The following is a 16,855-nucleotide window of genomic DNA, read 5'->3' as shown; positions in this document are numbered from 1 at the left end:
TGTACTCTGATGTGGAAGATGACTTGTAAAAGACCTAATGTAATGAAATTCAGTGCAAGATCTCATGGCAGGGGAAAATGATGTTGATTTTACCTGCTTCCATTCATTCTCTCACACACTTAATTTACTCACTGTGTAGTGATATCAGAATACTGATATCCAGACCCCAAGCTGTGTTTGTATTTGGTCTGATCAGGATCCCTTTGTGCAGTGCAAGAGATGCTGGGTGTCAGATCCACATCATGTCTCTGAGGTTGTTTTTGTTGGTGATGATGCACTATCCTTTGGACAGATCTTTCATGATATTCAGCTTTACAAATAGATGGTCCTTTGATGCAAGAAAGACCCTGCAGTTTTTGTAAATCTTAAGTGAAGTTCATGTTTGTTGTCTGGTTGGCTTTTTTTTGATGTTTTTTTTTTTTTTTTCTTCAAATAACATGTCTGTTTTCCTGTTGGTCATTCAATAAAAGGAATGGCACATTTGATATGCTCCAACTTTGCATCCTCCTGATGTTAGGAAGGCAGAATGAGTCACTGTGGTGTGATTTTACGGAGGGCAGGCCTTCTGGTCTTGATATAAACAACCCATTCCTCAATTTTACTTTTCCCAGGACATTGCTCCTAACAGGATTACTTGTTATCACTGTAGCTCATTCTTTTAACCCTTGTTCTGTCGTTTTTTCCCCGTGATTTCACATGTTTCCATTTTTTTTGTTCATAGTAAAAACCAACATTTCTGTGGCTTTTACAGAGGTCTGCTTGGCCAGGAATTGTACAGTGCCTTTATGGCAAGGAGTTGTGGTGAGGTGACTTCTGTTACTTCTGGAAGGACTGAGCTGTCTTCAGGAAGGATAAGATTATGTATAAACTTGATATTGGTCTTCTCCCTGGTGTGAACAAAATTTAATTGCAGTCCACATGTGGACTGCAGTCTGCCAAATGAGCAAGTTGTGCTGCTTTAGTATGAGAAAGTGTAGTGAGACAAATGGCTGTATTGAAGAAGAGTTGCAGATGTTCATGTGAATTAGACTGTAATTCCTTAGGTACCACATATTGAAGGTTCTCCTGGATCCAGCTGATAACCCTGAAGAGTTTTCTAGCTCTCTATTGTGGTGTGTGTGATTTGTTCCTGGGAATATCTAGATTCTTTCACTTATGCCTTTGATTTTGCTTATTTATTTGTTTAAATCTATTATATGGCACAGGATTTTTTACCCATAGATTTGTTGTTTAAACCAAAGATTTCAATTTGGGGAACAGAAAGAGTTGTGCTAGTGTTTAGTTGATAGCAGATGGGTTTTTTTGTCCTTGCTTTTGATGTCAAGATACTGAACGTTAGGACCTGTTGTTTCCTTCCAGTTTTAAATTTTGAGGTTTTTTTGTAGTTGTTGGTTGTCCCACTGATTAGGTCGACTGATTCATCACAGCTATAACTGGGATTGAAAGTGGGGAGGTATAAAAAAGTAGCACATTCTGGCAATAGAAGTTTGTTTCTGGGGCAAAAGAGAACCAGGGTTGCAATCAGCATTGATCAAATTGATACTACTTGCATCTATGATGAAATGAGAAAAATAAACTGTTTTGGGAAGGTGTTTTCAGATTAATAAATTGGTGTATGAATGTCTTGAAAAGGAACATTAACTTCTGGTATTTCTAGTTATACTTGACTAAGAAGCATTTGAGTAGGTTGGGGCTGTGTAAGAAATACTGAGCAGATAACTTGCTCCTTGTCTTTCTTAGTTTTCAGTTTTAATGTGTTTTTTAATATATTTATTTCATATGGCTCTCTACTGAGTTTCAAAGGTTGGTTGGTTGGTTTCTTGCACAAGAGACATTTTTATATCTCTTCAATGGAAAGAGTTAAGCAATTGAGCTCTTCCAACCCTACTTTAGGAAAGTTTTGCAAACAGCAAGTTTATTCATGACTCATACTATTGTCTGAAATTGAGCTCCTTACACTAGGATGATTTTGTAATACCCCTAATTGTTTAAAAGGTCAGACGTTTTATTATGTAAACATGTTTTTCTGTTTTGACAACAGATTTACTCTGCTTTTGGTGCACCGGAGCTCCTGATTACTGTCTTTTAAAAATACTGTAATCAATCTGAGTTATTTTAAGTTGGAATCTAAGATTTGAGATTGGTATTACAGCAGTTTGTAGTCTGAGATACATGATTGCACAGACAGAGTTTTAGTGCTTCCAGTGATTGCTTGCATTTCCCAGCCAGTACAAATACTTTTTCAAGGCATGAAGTCTTCTAGATACAGGTTGGCTCTGTAGAAATTAAAAAAAAATGAAACCTGGTGTGTTTCTTGATGCACTAGGGAGTGCAGTGCTGAGGTACTTAGGTGTGACAAAGGGTTTGTCTGGCTTGTTTTCAGCCCTTGGAGCTGCCCTGCTTCTTGCAATAAAAGGGAGTGGCAGGAGTGTCTGCATCGCCCCCTGGAACGGCTCCAGGCAGCTACCAAGCTACTACTCACATAGATACACCACTTGGTTAATATCCTTAGGATTATGTGTATGTACCACAATACTGAAATTGCTTCAGTTTGGTAGTTGAGTCATTTGATGGAGAAAACCATCACATTTTTCCTGTGAACAAAATCTGACACGCCGCATTTATTGAAAACAATTTCAGTATCTGGTGGCATAACTTTTCTATGATACTGATACTATAGATGTACTTGAAGCATTGCCTGAGTAACAGTAGCTGATGTTAAAAATAATAAAGTTATGAATAATTTAGAATACTGCTTCTATTGCTTGTAACTTTTTGCATACATTTCTTACAATGCTTTTGAGTTGTACAGATAATAATAGAAGGAATTTGTGGTCTGGTTTACAGTTTGGAGAAGGTATGTAAATGTACCTTAACGACTTTGATTTTCAATCCTTACAGAAGCCTTGCTGCTAAAATGGGAAACTCTTCCTCCTGAAATATTACCAACAAATTTGTACAATTATGTTGTTCCTTCTCTTGGGAATGGTTGTAGGAGAAAGCAGAATGAAACTTAATGAATTGAGGCTGAATCCTGCACCTGATTGCATATCATTTAACTTTGCCAGTGCAGCTTTCTGCTGCTTTTGGTGTCCCTTGGGTACAGCTGTTAAAGGGCACAATAAAACAAACGAGATGTTTTCTCTCTCATGGCTTTAAAGGGCAAAATTAGAGTTCTAATGGCATTGATTTAAGATCTTAATATTCAGCGTTTTACAGCTCATCAGTCCAAGATTATACTCGCCTATTTAGATTCATAGAATGGCCTGGGTTGGAAGGGACCTGAAAATTCATCATAGGGCAGGAACATCTTCCCAACTAGAGCAGGTTGCAACTTGGAGCACTTGCTTGTGAAGGCTGAGGCAGAAATGTCTGAGTACCTCAAACTTCTCCATGTCCCTGGTAGCCAGCTCTCCTTTTTCTTTCCACAGAGGGCCCACATTTTTCCTAGCATTCTTTCTGTTGTCAACAAACCTGTAGAAGCTTGTTTGTGTTGCCCTGAGATCCCTGCCCACGTTTAACTCTATCAGTGCTTTAACTTTCCTAACCTGGTCCTTGTATTAAGTTAAAGGAGGAATTAAATGAAAATGATATCCTACCTTGAAACCACCTTTTTGATTTCCTTTTTGGCACTAAATTCACATGATGCACTATTCATCCTGGCACCAAAGGCAGTTTTTGCCAAATGGACAGGCTGTATGGCTATTTTTACCTGAAACTTTGGATGCTGAAACTGACTTGATTTAAAAACATCTGACTTCAAGTGCTGAAACTTGACAAGTGTTGGAGCTGGCGTTTGTCAGAGCACTGAGGAAGAAAATGTATGTTCAATTAGTTTCCTTCCACATTTGGTACTCAAGTAGTTGCCTGACCTAGTGAGGATTTACCTTTAGTGCCTTGCTTGGTGAGGCAAAACTCTTGTTTCTGAATCTGGTGCAAAGCATCACTCCAACAGAGGCTGTGGCTGAACAAAACAGGCTTGCATTTTGCCTGCCTGTAGGCTCCCACACCTGCTTTGCCTTCCCGTAGACTTTCATAGATTTATTTAATGAATTTGGTCAGGAAACACATCCAGCTAAAACTAAGACTGCAATTCTACAAGCAGTAGAATTAATGTCTAATGGCTGGGGGGCAATGAGATGAAATCACTCTGTCTTGAGAAGGGTTCTCTGATTGTAAATTACAGCCTAACACTTCCTTTTCTCTTCCTGCATGATCTGATTGGTCTTTTAGCCACCCAGACAAATGCAAGGGCAACAAGGAAAGCATGCTATGGGAAGGGGAAATGATCAGGGACCTAAGAGCAATGCTATTCTAAAATCCTAGTTGCAACACCACTAAAGTTGCTGGATTTTCAGAGGTCTTCAGGGAATAATACTGAATAATGAGCCTGCTAGAGTGGTTTTCTTTTCCCAGTTGCATCTTGAGGCTGTTTTGTTTTGTGCAAGTACATTATTATTAAAAAAAAAAATAAATGTTTCAGAGGTCTTAAATCTTTAACCCTTGGAGAGCAGCTGGGCATTGTTAGCAATAGTGTAGCCCTGGACTAGGAAAGGAAGTGCTCTTGACCAGCTCACCTCAGACAGCACCTAGGGTGCTGTGTTTACCTTTGGTTATTCCTGTACTCTCCTTTAGTTTAACCTGCAAAGGGTTCTGAGTGTTCTGCTGTATATAATTTTTCTTTATGTTCAATTGTGTGATGAAAAGATGTGTTTAGGTGTTTTGTGGTTTTCATAGATATGTTAAAATTTGTAAACCATTACTCAGGGCAATAGATAAGTATGGCTAACAGATTTTAAGAATTAATCTGTAAAGAATAATTCAGAAAAACCATTAGTATGTAGTTAATAAATGTTTAATTAGCTATTATTGGACTCTGAAAGGGATGGTATCACTAAAGCAAGCCTTAGTAAAATTATTGTTCAGTGAAATGGCTGTAAATACAGTGGTGTTGCAGTTATTGGCAGAATTTAACTGGGTCATTAGTTGGAAATTCAAATAGCTAATAATAAATAATTCTTACTAAAATTTTGAATAGCTTGCTTAATTTTACTCTAAAAATAGCTGGTTTCAGCTCTCCCTCTGCCACCAAACAGGGGAGAAGGGAGAGGTATAAGCATATTTTAAAATCAGGAGTAACAATTCAGCAGTTATAAATTCAAAGCTCTGTACCTTAGGATATAGAACCTTAATCCCTTCACTGCCTTCCATTTGACTAAAAGTTACTTAACTCTTTGCTGGTAACAGACAGTATAAAACTATCATAGTGATTTCTATCTGTGGTTTGTCAGCTAAGTTTGTCTTAGTTTAGCTTGTCCAGTCCACATATCCACCATAAACAAAATTGAAAAACACCTACCACCCTTAAAAATGAAAAATATCTAGAAAAAACCCTATCTCAAGACTAGAAACCTACTTCAATAGAGATAATTATACTGCTGAGCTACTAGACTATTGCCTTTACTGCAACAGGGTTTAGTTCATGTGAGAAATAAACTGGAGTTTAAAATAACTTTCAATAATCCTGTTCTAAGTTTTGAGAAAATGAGACATATTGTAAAAATTAATAATAATGCCTGTATAGAAATTATTTATATATGGCTACTCAAATTCTGAAATCGATACAGAAAATCATACAGTTATTTTAATTATGTTGGACTGTAGATGTTAATAAAGCATATTAGCTAATATTTTAGCACTAAATATTTTAATAAGGTGTCAGTCCAAGGAAGAAACTTTGTTACTTATTTACCAAACTCTAGATCTTACATATTTTGAATTTGTAATACTATTGTGATGTGGCTTGTAAAAGTGTTTAGAGGTTTTAAAGAGCAAAGTTTAGCACACAAATTTCATTATTGATAAACATTAAAGGTTTTAAGATCCAAGAGGAAATACTGTGTATTCTTAGGATTATAATCTTTGCTAGTCTGCATGGTCATAAATTATAAATGCCTCTTGAAATATTGATCAATTCCATTAGAATCAGAAGGGCCTTGCGAGTATTGGGCTACAGGTTGATACCATCACTACATTAGCTTAAAGTGAATATCAGTGTCATTCACAAAGCTCAAATTCAATCTTTATGCACACGTGGCTTGTTATGAGAAGGGCACTGGGAAGAAACATGGCACAGTGCTAAAACCCTTTCCTCTGTGCTTTGAACTAAATATTGCTGTGTTTTCAATAGCTTAACTATTTACTTAAGCTAATTGCTATTGATGTTACACAACCAAACTGTACAGATGCCAGATTTCAGATGTATGAAGAAATTTGATCAAATGCTTCCTGACATATTTGATTGGGAAAGAGTAAGTGCAGCTATTTTAGATAATTGCAAGAAATGCAAATATATCAAACCCAGAAAATGTTATGAGAAGGCTCCACGTATAAAGGATCTCAAATTTATTTAATCTTTCTGTAAAGAGCTAGCTTTATTGAGTTTACCAAATATGTAATTGTAATTTCCCTGCCAAGTCACATACAAGTTAGATTTTTTTTTTTAAATGATTACTTGTGAGGAAATTTTTTTCAAGAAAACCTATTTGAAAGTTTATTATATTTTGCTAATTTAGGCTGTTAAACACCTGCTTCTCTGTTGTGAAAGAGTGGCTGCAGTTTTAATTTGCATTTAATCAATCCCCTATATACTGAAAATTTTTATAGTTGCTTGAGGAATGCTTGCTAATTCTACAAATGCATAAACAAACAGAATCCCCTTTATCTTCTTTACTTGGTATTTATCAAGGTGTAAGATCTTCATAACTGAGTGTTTTGAGATAATAGAGTTGGATAGACTGGACAAAATCTTGGCATTGAGGAGGCCTGCGATGTGTGATTTAAACTGTGTATAATATTGAAGAGATTTTAGAGGCATTTCTTGCAGCTGTGTACTTAACAATGGGGCCATTTTTTTGACTCCTGTGTTGTGTACTTTAAATTGTCTCTGAAGGATGGTGCAGAACTTGCAGCTGTGAGGGATGAGACTCCAGGCACAGTGGGTGGGTAGTAAATGGGTACTGGAGTTGGTCAGAGCATTCCTGTTGACAGAATAGCTCCAGCCAAGGAAGCTGGAATGCCTGGCCTGCGGAGAAGCCCTGGGACACTGCATATTGAGGGAGACCTTGCTTTGATCAAGTTTTGTGTATGTTTAAATTATTCAGGTTCCAACCTGATCTTATCTCTGGAAGGTTATTCCTTCCTTTTACTTGCAGTTAGAGCTGAATTTCTTTGGTGCTAGACTAGGTGCTAGGCTTCTTTTCAGTGTCCTGCAGGTGTGTACAATTGTAAGGAAACACACGACTAGCCAAGAGCTACATTTGTTTTAGATTTACATTAGATTTACCAGAAAACAGAATTAAAATGCAAATACTTGTAAATCCAAACTCTTTGAAGCTGGAATTGGCTGGTGCACTCAATAATTTAAAACCAGGAAGGTTTGCTAGTATTATCTTACATTCTTCATTCACTAATTATGTTCTTGATTTTAATTCATACACGTGTCTAGCTTCTCCGGTAATCATTATATGTTATAATTTAGTTGGTTGTAAATGAAATTTATGTACCTTTCAATGAATTCTGCAAGACACATTTTGCAAACTCTAAATCTGCTTTCCTGACATAAAGGAGAGAAAAAAAAATAATGCTTGTCTTTTTTACTTGCCTTGTTTTAATAACACTACTTCTTCCTTCTGTTGATTAATGTAGGAAATGAAGTGTGCCAGTATCCAGTATGCTACTTTATGATGATGCCTTTATTTTTATGTATTTTCTTCTGATACATTTGGAAGAGAAGTGTAGAGGGATGCTTATGCACGTGGCGAGAGGGAAGTTGGATATCGGGTTGGAATTTGATGTGCTGAGTGGCACACACACCTGCTTCCTGAAGTGATCCTTAAACTTTGTTAAAGCACAAAGAGGTGTTAGGAGGTAGATTTAAAAAGAAGCCCCAAACAACAACGAAAACCAAGTGAGAGATTGTAATGGTACTTGCTGTAATTCTCTCTTCCACTCCTTTCAGTTCCCACCAGCATGCCTTAGTGAATAGTCCTGTGCTCAGATGTCAGTAACTAAAGTTGATCAGAGGTGGTTGGACAGACCCTCTTCTCCAGCAAAACAGTTGTAAAGGACCCTATCCTTTAAAGTAGTTCTGGCACTCTTATTTTACCTCCTGATGGTAGAATTGCTTTATAGGGCAGCATTAAAAGAGTAATGTGAACGGCAAAATTCCCTTGTCTTTTTCTGGAGATGGAAGATGCTGCCTAAAGAGGGAAAAGAAATATTTGTAGGAAAATATAATTCAGATTTTAATCAGTCGGCTTCCTTGTGTCAGATGTCTTCTGGGATCTGTTTCCCAGAATTCCTTTAACAAATGGTCTGTTATTTGTCTAAAAGAAGAACACTTTTATAGACTTTCAACTCTATACCAGTTTCAGCTATGAATGGAATTATGAATGGAGTTTGCTTTGCAGCTTTATTGGCACAAAGGCTTCCTTCCGCATTTGGTTCTTGCATAACAGAGAGGGACACAGACTTGCATCCCCTTTCTGTCCTTGTAGAAAGAAATTTTTTTTGGAAGTGGGGAGGGGAGGATGCAGTATTATGCAGCACAAAAATTTTACTTGGAGCTCTTCTTAGCAAATTTAATGAAAACCAGAAAGGCCTGAAATTTCATTTAAAATGTATTTAAAGAAAAAGCCAGAACAATTAGCTATAAATGCCTGGGTGCAGTGGTTATTCAATATATTGACTTTAATTGCTGGCTGTTATCCAGGTGAAGCTAGCTGTTAAAGTTCCTTTGGTTTAATTACTTTAATTGTAGTAAATGCTTAATTCTTCCCACTACTATGTCTGACTTCCTAGTTATTTTCCACAATTTCTTTTTTTTCAAAATGCATGGTGTAAAGTATTTATTATTATCAAAAAGCCAGTAAATTGTTTCTTTTGCAAAGTTTTAAAGTAGGAAACTATAGAAATTGTTTAGCTCTTATGAATGGGAAATATTATTTAAATTTGGGAAAGAGCAATTCAGTATTTCAGTTTGCTGTTCTCACTTTCAATCTTAGATATAGGAATTTACTACTCTAAATTTGATTTCTTCAAATGTTATTTTTTAATTTGTCAGATGTAGAGGCACAGAAGATGCCTATAGATTTCTTTGTTTTTGTTGGTGTTTGTGTGTTGGTTTCCCTGAGTATTTTTTTGCATTTTTTCACAGATCCTTGGTTAAAAGATCCTTTTTAATTAAAAATTACTCTTTCTTTTTCTTTCTTTTATAACATCTAAATTAATGCTGAAGGCTGAAATACTAAAAGAGAAATGTGAACCATGCTTTTTGGTACAAAGTGCATGCACTTGGGTCTCTTATGTCTGCTGCAGTTGTGAATTGGAAGGAGGAGTCCCACTATTGCAGTGAGATTGAATTTATACAGTTTATTTATAGCTCAGATGATGGGAGTTGTTCCTTTCTTCTCTCTGTCATGTGTCTGACTGAGCTGCTTGTCACCTCTGCAGTCTGGAAAAGGATCTTTGAATCTCAGGAACTGCATCTGTCTCTCTCATGACCTAAAAGTGATCTTACACTTAACTGCTCAGAGTTTGTGATCTGAATCGATCCCCAGATACACATGATTTATGTGTCTAGGTAGAGCAGCTGGGATGGTAAGGCTTTAAAATTTCCATAGAGAAAGAGATTATTATATTGATTGTTACCTAGAAATACAGTTTGTGTAGAGTTCAAAGCAATCTGATAATCTTTGATAACTTCTTACAAGACTAGGATATGTTATCTCATATATTCTTGTTCTTGTCATCATCTTAAATCCTCAAGTTTAAGGTTGCCCTTCCTCTAAGTGTTTGACAGTCAATGGGGAAATGTGCTATTTCTTGGTATTATTTGGGTTCCCCTTGTGCTATAACCTGGTTGATTACCAGCCTGACCATATAGCTGTTTGCTGTGCACTGTTAAGAAATAGAGCTAAAGACCATCTGGCTTTAAAAGTGGGTGTAATGAAATCGGAATTATAGATGGTTTAAAAAAAAATAAATTGAGGGTATGGGTTCAGCTAGATGTGCATATTTCTTTTGAAGTTATCTGAAAGGCCATGTCAGTGTAACTGCCATAGTTCTGCTCTCTGTCACAGGTAGGCTGGAATCCCGACCTGGGGTTGGAGGGAGCGTGGTCTTCCCAGTGTTTGGACTTGCACAAGTCCTGGGAGAAGGCTGGGACTGTGTGAGGCTCAGCTCCCCCCTCTCTCACAGTTCCACTACAGATTAGCTTGATCCTGTCCAGCCAAGATAAAAATTTCTTTGTAAACTCCCCAAGGAAATAACTTGCTGGCTTCATGCTTCTCTTGTTGAAGGTTGATTTGATTTTGTTTGATCAATGTCTCTTAAATCCTCATGTAGATTTTTTTCTTTTTAGATTGGAGCATATGATCAACAAATATGGGAAAAATCAGTAGAGCAAAGAGAAATAAAGGTAATAATACAGTGTTTAATTTTTTTTTTTTTTTTTGGTGGTTGTGTATGCTGAAGTGATCTACATTGTATGTGGTGGTATTTAATACTGGTAAAGTAAAACTAGACTTCTGGAGTGTAACCAAATGTAACCAGCATACTATGCTCTATTTATTTTACATAATTAATAACTGCAGCATTTAGTGTGATGCATTTCTGTATCTCAGTACTATTTTTTCTTTTATCTTGAGAGGGCTTAGTTGTGTTAATACTTCTGTCTTTCACTTTTCTTTGTGATGAATTCTAATGTCAGTTATCTGAGCTCTCTTTGCTTTCAGTTAGTTACCTTATACCTGCAGTTTACTTTCCCTCCTTTATGATGCTGTCATTGTTTTGTACAGTTTATTAGACTGGTAAGTACCTCAGGCTTTGTTTCTCTGAACAAGCAGTTTAACAGTGTTCTGTGCATTTTGGTTTAACTAACAGTACCATCAGTGTCTGCCACATTGATAAATTGCTTTGGAGATAATAGAATCAATCCCATAGGTACTAGTTCTATGGGTTGCATATGAAGTACCCATGACGTTAATTTAGTTAATATTTTCTTGCAATTAACCTTTTTTCCCCCTCCAACACTACATGGAAGTATTGTGCTATTTCTGCATGAGTTTCAAGGTGTTGCTATTACTTAACATTAGTAAAATGTACATTGCTTCAGTTTCCTTAGGGGTGGGTTTCTTCACTCCCCAGTACTTAAACAAAACTGTATGTGGAAACTTGCTTGCCTTCTGTGGGAACTTTTACTGACCCAAACTACAGAGATTTTGTACAGAAATGCACACAGTGCCACAGGTGAGCCTGGGTTGCTGGAAGGGTCCTTCCCATGGCCATGAAACCCCGTCACAGCCACGAGAGGAGTTCATTAACTGCTGTGTAACAGCATGTTATTCAAAGAGTTACTGCAGATAGTGCCCTGTGCTGATTGGAAATAGCATCTTCTTTGGCTCAGGAGTCAAATAATGAACAAATTACAGGTGGTGTTTTATTTTGGGTAGACTGAATGGAGTTCAGTGGTGACACCAAGGCACGTGACTAAGTTCAGATATTACACATTAGTGCTTTAATCTCAAAGCTCCTACAGTGGTTTGACATTATAAATTTAGAAATAATTATGTAATGATTTATAAGTGAACTTCACTAAAAATCTGAAAAAATCTTAGAAAATACATTTCTCTTACTACAAATTTATAATTTAGTTGTAACTGTAATAGAATCTAAGATTAATTTTAAAATTTGTGTAAAAGAGTTTTTACAATAATAACAGTTACTTTTAAGCATTTTTATTTGAACTCTCATTTGCTAATGCTTACCTGAAATGTGTTTGGTGCTGAATAGAAATTATATGAACCAACTGGAGGGTCTGAGCATTATAAAACACTGAATATTTTTTTTTTTAATAACCCTAGTCTGAAACAGTGCTGTTTTCCACATATGTTAGAGATTTGTGATGCATTAAGAAAGTGTAGAAAATGCATATGAATAAATGGAATGCTTCTGTGTGTGGCAAACAGTTCAGGAGCCAACTCAGTGAAGTCTATGGACACTGAAAGTATTGTTTGACAGAATTTTAAAAAAATGAGTCATCATTTCTTTTCCTCTGAAGGTCGCATCAAGTTGTACTCTTGACTTAGATTTTTCAGAGTTCTTTCTTTAACATGAAAACATAATTTGAGCCACAACGGTAAATTTTTCCTAGGACTGAGTATGTTTTTAGAAGATATTTTTTCCAAGAGGCACATCTTTATTTAGACTTTCAAGAGAGATCTTGTGGCCTATAAGCACTAATACATTTGAAAATTATTATTCAGCATTTTCTTTTTAAGCTTGTTTTCTTTATGAAATGTGGAAATGGAGTGGCTCACTTAAGCAAGATTCACAAGAATCTGTAGCTGATTCTAGAATTACGGTAATTTCCAGTTCTAATTATGGACTCCTTTTCTCATTCCACATAAAACTGCTGCACTTTTAGGACTGCAGTTCTGAGAAATCTTGCATTATAAGGTCATTGTAGTGCTTGAATTTAAAATATAATTGGTTGTCTCTATTTGTCATCCTCAGAGCAATATTTTGTCCTACTCATGTTTCAATTCTGTGTATTAATTTTTTTTTGTTTCAAGCAAACTCATTTTTCTAATAGACTGTCCTGGTTTAGGGCAAATTTGGGAGACATTATAGTCTGGCTTGTTGCAGTTTGATTTTTTAATCTTTATTTCTGCATGAAAAATAAATCCAGTTTAATTTAGATGTGAGAAATATTTTGAGCTGCATTCAATTGAACATTTTGCTTGATACTATTCTTACAAAGATCAACACCACCAGATAACACTGATCTGTCTCTCATTGACAACAATTTCATTTTTATGCTTTCATTTATACTTAATGTTTACATTTTAGTTGTGTTTTTACATGTTATTGAACCATGGCAATGGTAGAAATGTACAGTCCACCAGTTTAAATCATTTTGAATGAGAACAGTTAAATTACTTTCATAATAATTCCATTTGCATCCTAAATATTTTTTTAAATATTTTATTTTACTCTGTATGAATTGCATGCTGTGATTTCCTTACTGTCTAATGTGACCAAGAATCTAAACTAAGGGGAGCAGAATAAGCTGAGCTGTCTCTTAGACTTGAGAGTACAGCGTCTCATTTTAGCATTAAAAGCAAACTTGAAAGCTTTGCCAGAGAGTTTGGTTCTTCAGTGATGGAAGATGCTGCTTCTGAAAGACAAAATAAGCTTGCTTTTCTTCCTGCTGCATTCTTGCTGTGTGGGATTTTTCCCTTCCTTTTAATTGGCTAATCTATATTCACTACTGAGGAAAAATTCAATACTTTTCTAGAATTTGGATTTTTGAGAACTTACTGATTAGTGGCTCCTGCATTATAACATGATTTGCTATCTGGATTTGGAATTAAGGAGTTGCAGTGTAAGCGTTTTGTGGAGTTAGACATCTAAGGAGAAAAGAAATTCAAGAATGTAATTTGTTGCAGAAATTCTGAAAAGCTAATAGACATATATTACTAATTCTTGCAAGTGTGTGCATACACTGTCTGCATAATGCAAAGCCATGAGTGCTCAGTGCCTGCTTGAATAGTAGCCTGGTGGGTCTATAATTGGTTGGGTTTTATATAGATTGCAAAGTATGTGAAAGACATCCATTGTGCATTGTTATTTGGAATGCTTAATTTATATTACTTTAGATTTATGAAGCTGACATGTTTGCCTGAATTTTCAGTAGCAGTATGGGTTAAATACAATTACTGACCACATAGATATTTCTGTCTTTTGTAATGTCTGTCATCTGCATGAAATATTTTGATAATACTTGTCTATTGCAGGGTTTGAGAAACAAACCAAAGAAAACAGGACATGTGAAACCGGACCTCATAGATGTTGATCTTGTAAGAGGTACGTTCTGAGCTAGAAAAAGTTGAATTTCTCAGTGTTAAAATAACAGCCATCCTGTGTCTTATAACAAGAGTGGATTAGTAGCTTTAAAATTATCCCAAATGAAACAAAACACAGCCAGCCTAACTCTTCCCTAAAGCAGATGGATAGAAAATATTGTTAAATAATGATATTAAGATTAAATTTAAAGGTTAAGAATTTAATTTAAATTTTGTTGTATAGATCCTGATTTAGGAAAACAAAAAAGAAAAACTTGTGTGTTGTCTTTTATCATTTTAGAGTTACTAGTTTAAAAGGCTCCTACTGCCATGCATTTAGACTTCTTTCAAGTCTTCTGACATCTGGAAGGAATGTTATGTTGGAAGTTTCTGGAGGGTAAAAAGTGCATAGGCCTTGGTTGTTTCTTGTCTGTTTTAAATAACAAAACAGCAACAGAAGGTCAGATGATATGAGACTTTTCCAAGTCTTTATTTAGTCTTAATTTATTCTTATCTGTATGTAATTTCCCTCATGCTTCATGAAGGCTAGGAAAAATATTATTTAGTGTTTTTATCCATGAGCCCAGCAGCCAGAACAATCTCCTGCATCCCTTCCAGGAAGCCAGGTACACTTTGGGCACCCTTACCCTCAGTGCTGGCCTCCAGAGGCCTGCTCTCCCCCTTTGTCCCTGGAGCCCTCACCCCTTTGGCCCTGGAGCCCTCACCCCTTTGGCCCTGGAGCCCTCACCCCTTTGGCCCTGGAGCCCTCACCCCTTTGGCCCTGGAGCCCTCACCCCTTTGGCCCTGGAGCCCTCACCCCTTTGTCCCTGGAGCCCTCACCCCTTTGTCCCTGGAGCCCTCACCCCTTTGTCCCTGGAGCCCTCACCCCTTTGTCCCTGGAGCCCTCACCCCTTTGTCCCTGGAGCCCTCACCCCTTTGTCCCTGGAGCCCTCACCCCTTTGTCCCTGGAGCCCTCACCCCTTTGGCCCTGGAGCCCTCACCCCTTTGTCCCTGGAGCCCTCACCCCTTTGGCCCTGGAGCCCTGACCCTCTGACTGGAGCCCTCACCCCTTTGTCCCTGGAGCCCTCACCCCTTTGTCCCTGGAGCCCTCACCCCTTTGGCCCTGGAGCCCTCACCCCTTTGGCCCTGGAGCCCTCACCCCTTTGGCCCTGGAGCCCTCACCCCTTTGGCCCTGGAGCCCTGACCCTCTGACTGGAGCCGTGTCCTTGCCAGGACTCGCTGGCTGTGCCGCGCTCGCTGGGGCTGCCGGCACCACAGCCACACCATGGACACGCAGTTCCCTCAGGCTGCGGCACTGACTGCTGGGGCTGGCACCCAGCCCCATGTGTCAGCCCCATGTTGGTGTCCTGGGACACAGAGCAGATGGCCCCTGGCCCAGGAGAGTCCAGGGGGTTTAGGACTTTCTAGTTGAGGGAGTCCAGGCTGTGCTGAGCATGGCCAGACAAACAGTGCTCTAGGCATTGGCTGTTTGTGTGACCAGTCCTTTTTAGCCCTTTACCCCTCAATTTCACAGCACTTGTTCCTCCCTAAATTGCCCAAACCCTTTCTTTCTCCCACCCATGGATTCTTCCCTGAATGCCCTATAAGTGCTGTGTCATTTGAGCTCCTTTTCCCTGGGATCCTGCAATGAGTCCCACCCCTGAGGCAGCAGCATCCCTTTTCCTCTGAAGGATGACTTGGAGATCTGCTCCCAGCAGTGCACGGTGAGGGTTCACACCTCACAGCGGGGTCCATGGCTCTTCTGGGACAGCCCTGGGCAGGGCCTGCTCATTGTATTCATTCCATGGTTTGGATTCCCACCTGCTTTTCTGCCTCTGTCCTGCAATGGCCTCATGGAGATGGGTCTGAGATGGGCTGGTGGTTCCAGGGATGGGTTTATGAGGAAAACCCTGGAAGGACCCTGCAAGGTATTATTTGGGCTCCCCCCCTCCAGTTTTCTCTTTGAACTCCTCTGTGGTTGTGCAGATAAGCTTTTCTCATATCTAACAGTATAATTTTCTAAAAACTGGGAATATGAGAGAAAGAAACAAATCAAATAACATTTGAGCTTATAAGAAGCTAAGAAACAGTGTTAGACCTTTTCAGTGCAGTGATGTACACGAATAGCGTTTAAATGATTACATGGATGTCTGAGTTGGTATTAAAGTAGTTTCAGAGCTGGCAGTTTTACCTGTGCATCACAAATGCCACTAATGCATTTACCTGTACTCATTAATGCCAGTGCTGCTTGTAAATGAGATGGGGATGGTGTAGCAGCATGCAGAAGTTACCCTTTCAGTCAATAACTTTGCATAGTTTAAATCACATTCCCATTAAGTAAATTTTACATAGTTTTTTGGCTGGGAAGGAAAAGAAATAGATATGGGAGAGAAAGGACATTTGAATGAGAAAAGCAGTATAGAAGGAGACACAAAGATAAATTATTCTTTGGGTGTCTTCCTGGTCCTGGGGCTAATCTTCAGTTGGACAGATTCACTGCAGTGCTTCCCAACCGCATTCCATGTTCCTGAATGATATGGCTGGTGCAATTTACAGATGCTGGTATTTTAGATCCCTTTTCTGTGTTGGGAAAGGCCTTTGCTGTGCCTGCACTTGCACGAGCATGAGACTTGTTGCTTCATATCAAGTTTTTGATACCTCTGTGAAACAAAACAATTTTTAATAATTAATTTTAGAATAATTTTGATATGGCAGTGCTTTGTTCTTCAAACATTCTGAATACTTTGTAGAAGTTCCTGATAATGTCAGTGAAGAAGACATCAACAATTTATGGCATATTTGGATTGAGGAGATAGTTATTTAAAGGAGCAATTATTAAATGCAATTATTTGAATAACTCTTCTACTTCCACCATTTCTCTATCTTAACTACTCTGCTATTAAACAACTGAGGTTTCTGTTAGCCATAATGATGAAAAAAATTGAGAT

At 37.9% G+C, this 16,855-nt stretch overlaps 1 protein-coding gene across 8 annotated transcripts in view; it reads left to right on the top strand.

Moving 5' to 3' along the window:
• Nucleotides 1-16,855, top strand: part of LOC131573242 (protein PHTF2-like) — a 61,738-nt gene that overhangs the window by 14,976 nt on the left and 29,907 nt on the right. For 2 of the 8 annotated variants that reach the window (XM_058826997.1, XM_058826998.1), the window contains exons 3-5: nt 10,424-10,480; nt 10,860-10,871; nt 13,860-13,929. In XM_058826997.1, coding sequence (XP_058682980.1) covers nt 10,424-10,480; nt 10,860-10,871; nt 13,860-13,929 — 139 coding nt within the window. The other 6 variants (XM_058827002.1, XM_058826999.1, XM_058827003.1 and 3 more) reach the window with 5 other exon arrangements.

This window comes from Poecile atricapillus, chromosome Z, assembly GCF_030490865.1.
Source record: "Poecile atricapillus isolate bPoeAtr1 chromosome Z, bPoeAtr1.hap1, whole genome shotgun sequence".
NCBI classification, from domain to species: domain Eukaryota; kingdom Metazoa; phylum Chordata; class Aves; order Passeriformes; family Paridae; genus Poecile; species Poecile atricapillus.
This window is presented reverse-complemented; position numbering and strand designations above follow the sequence as displayed.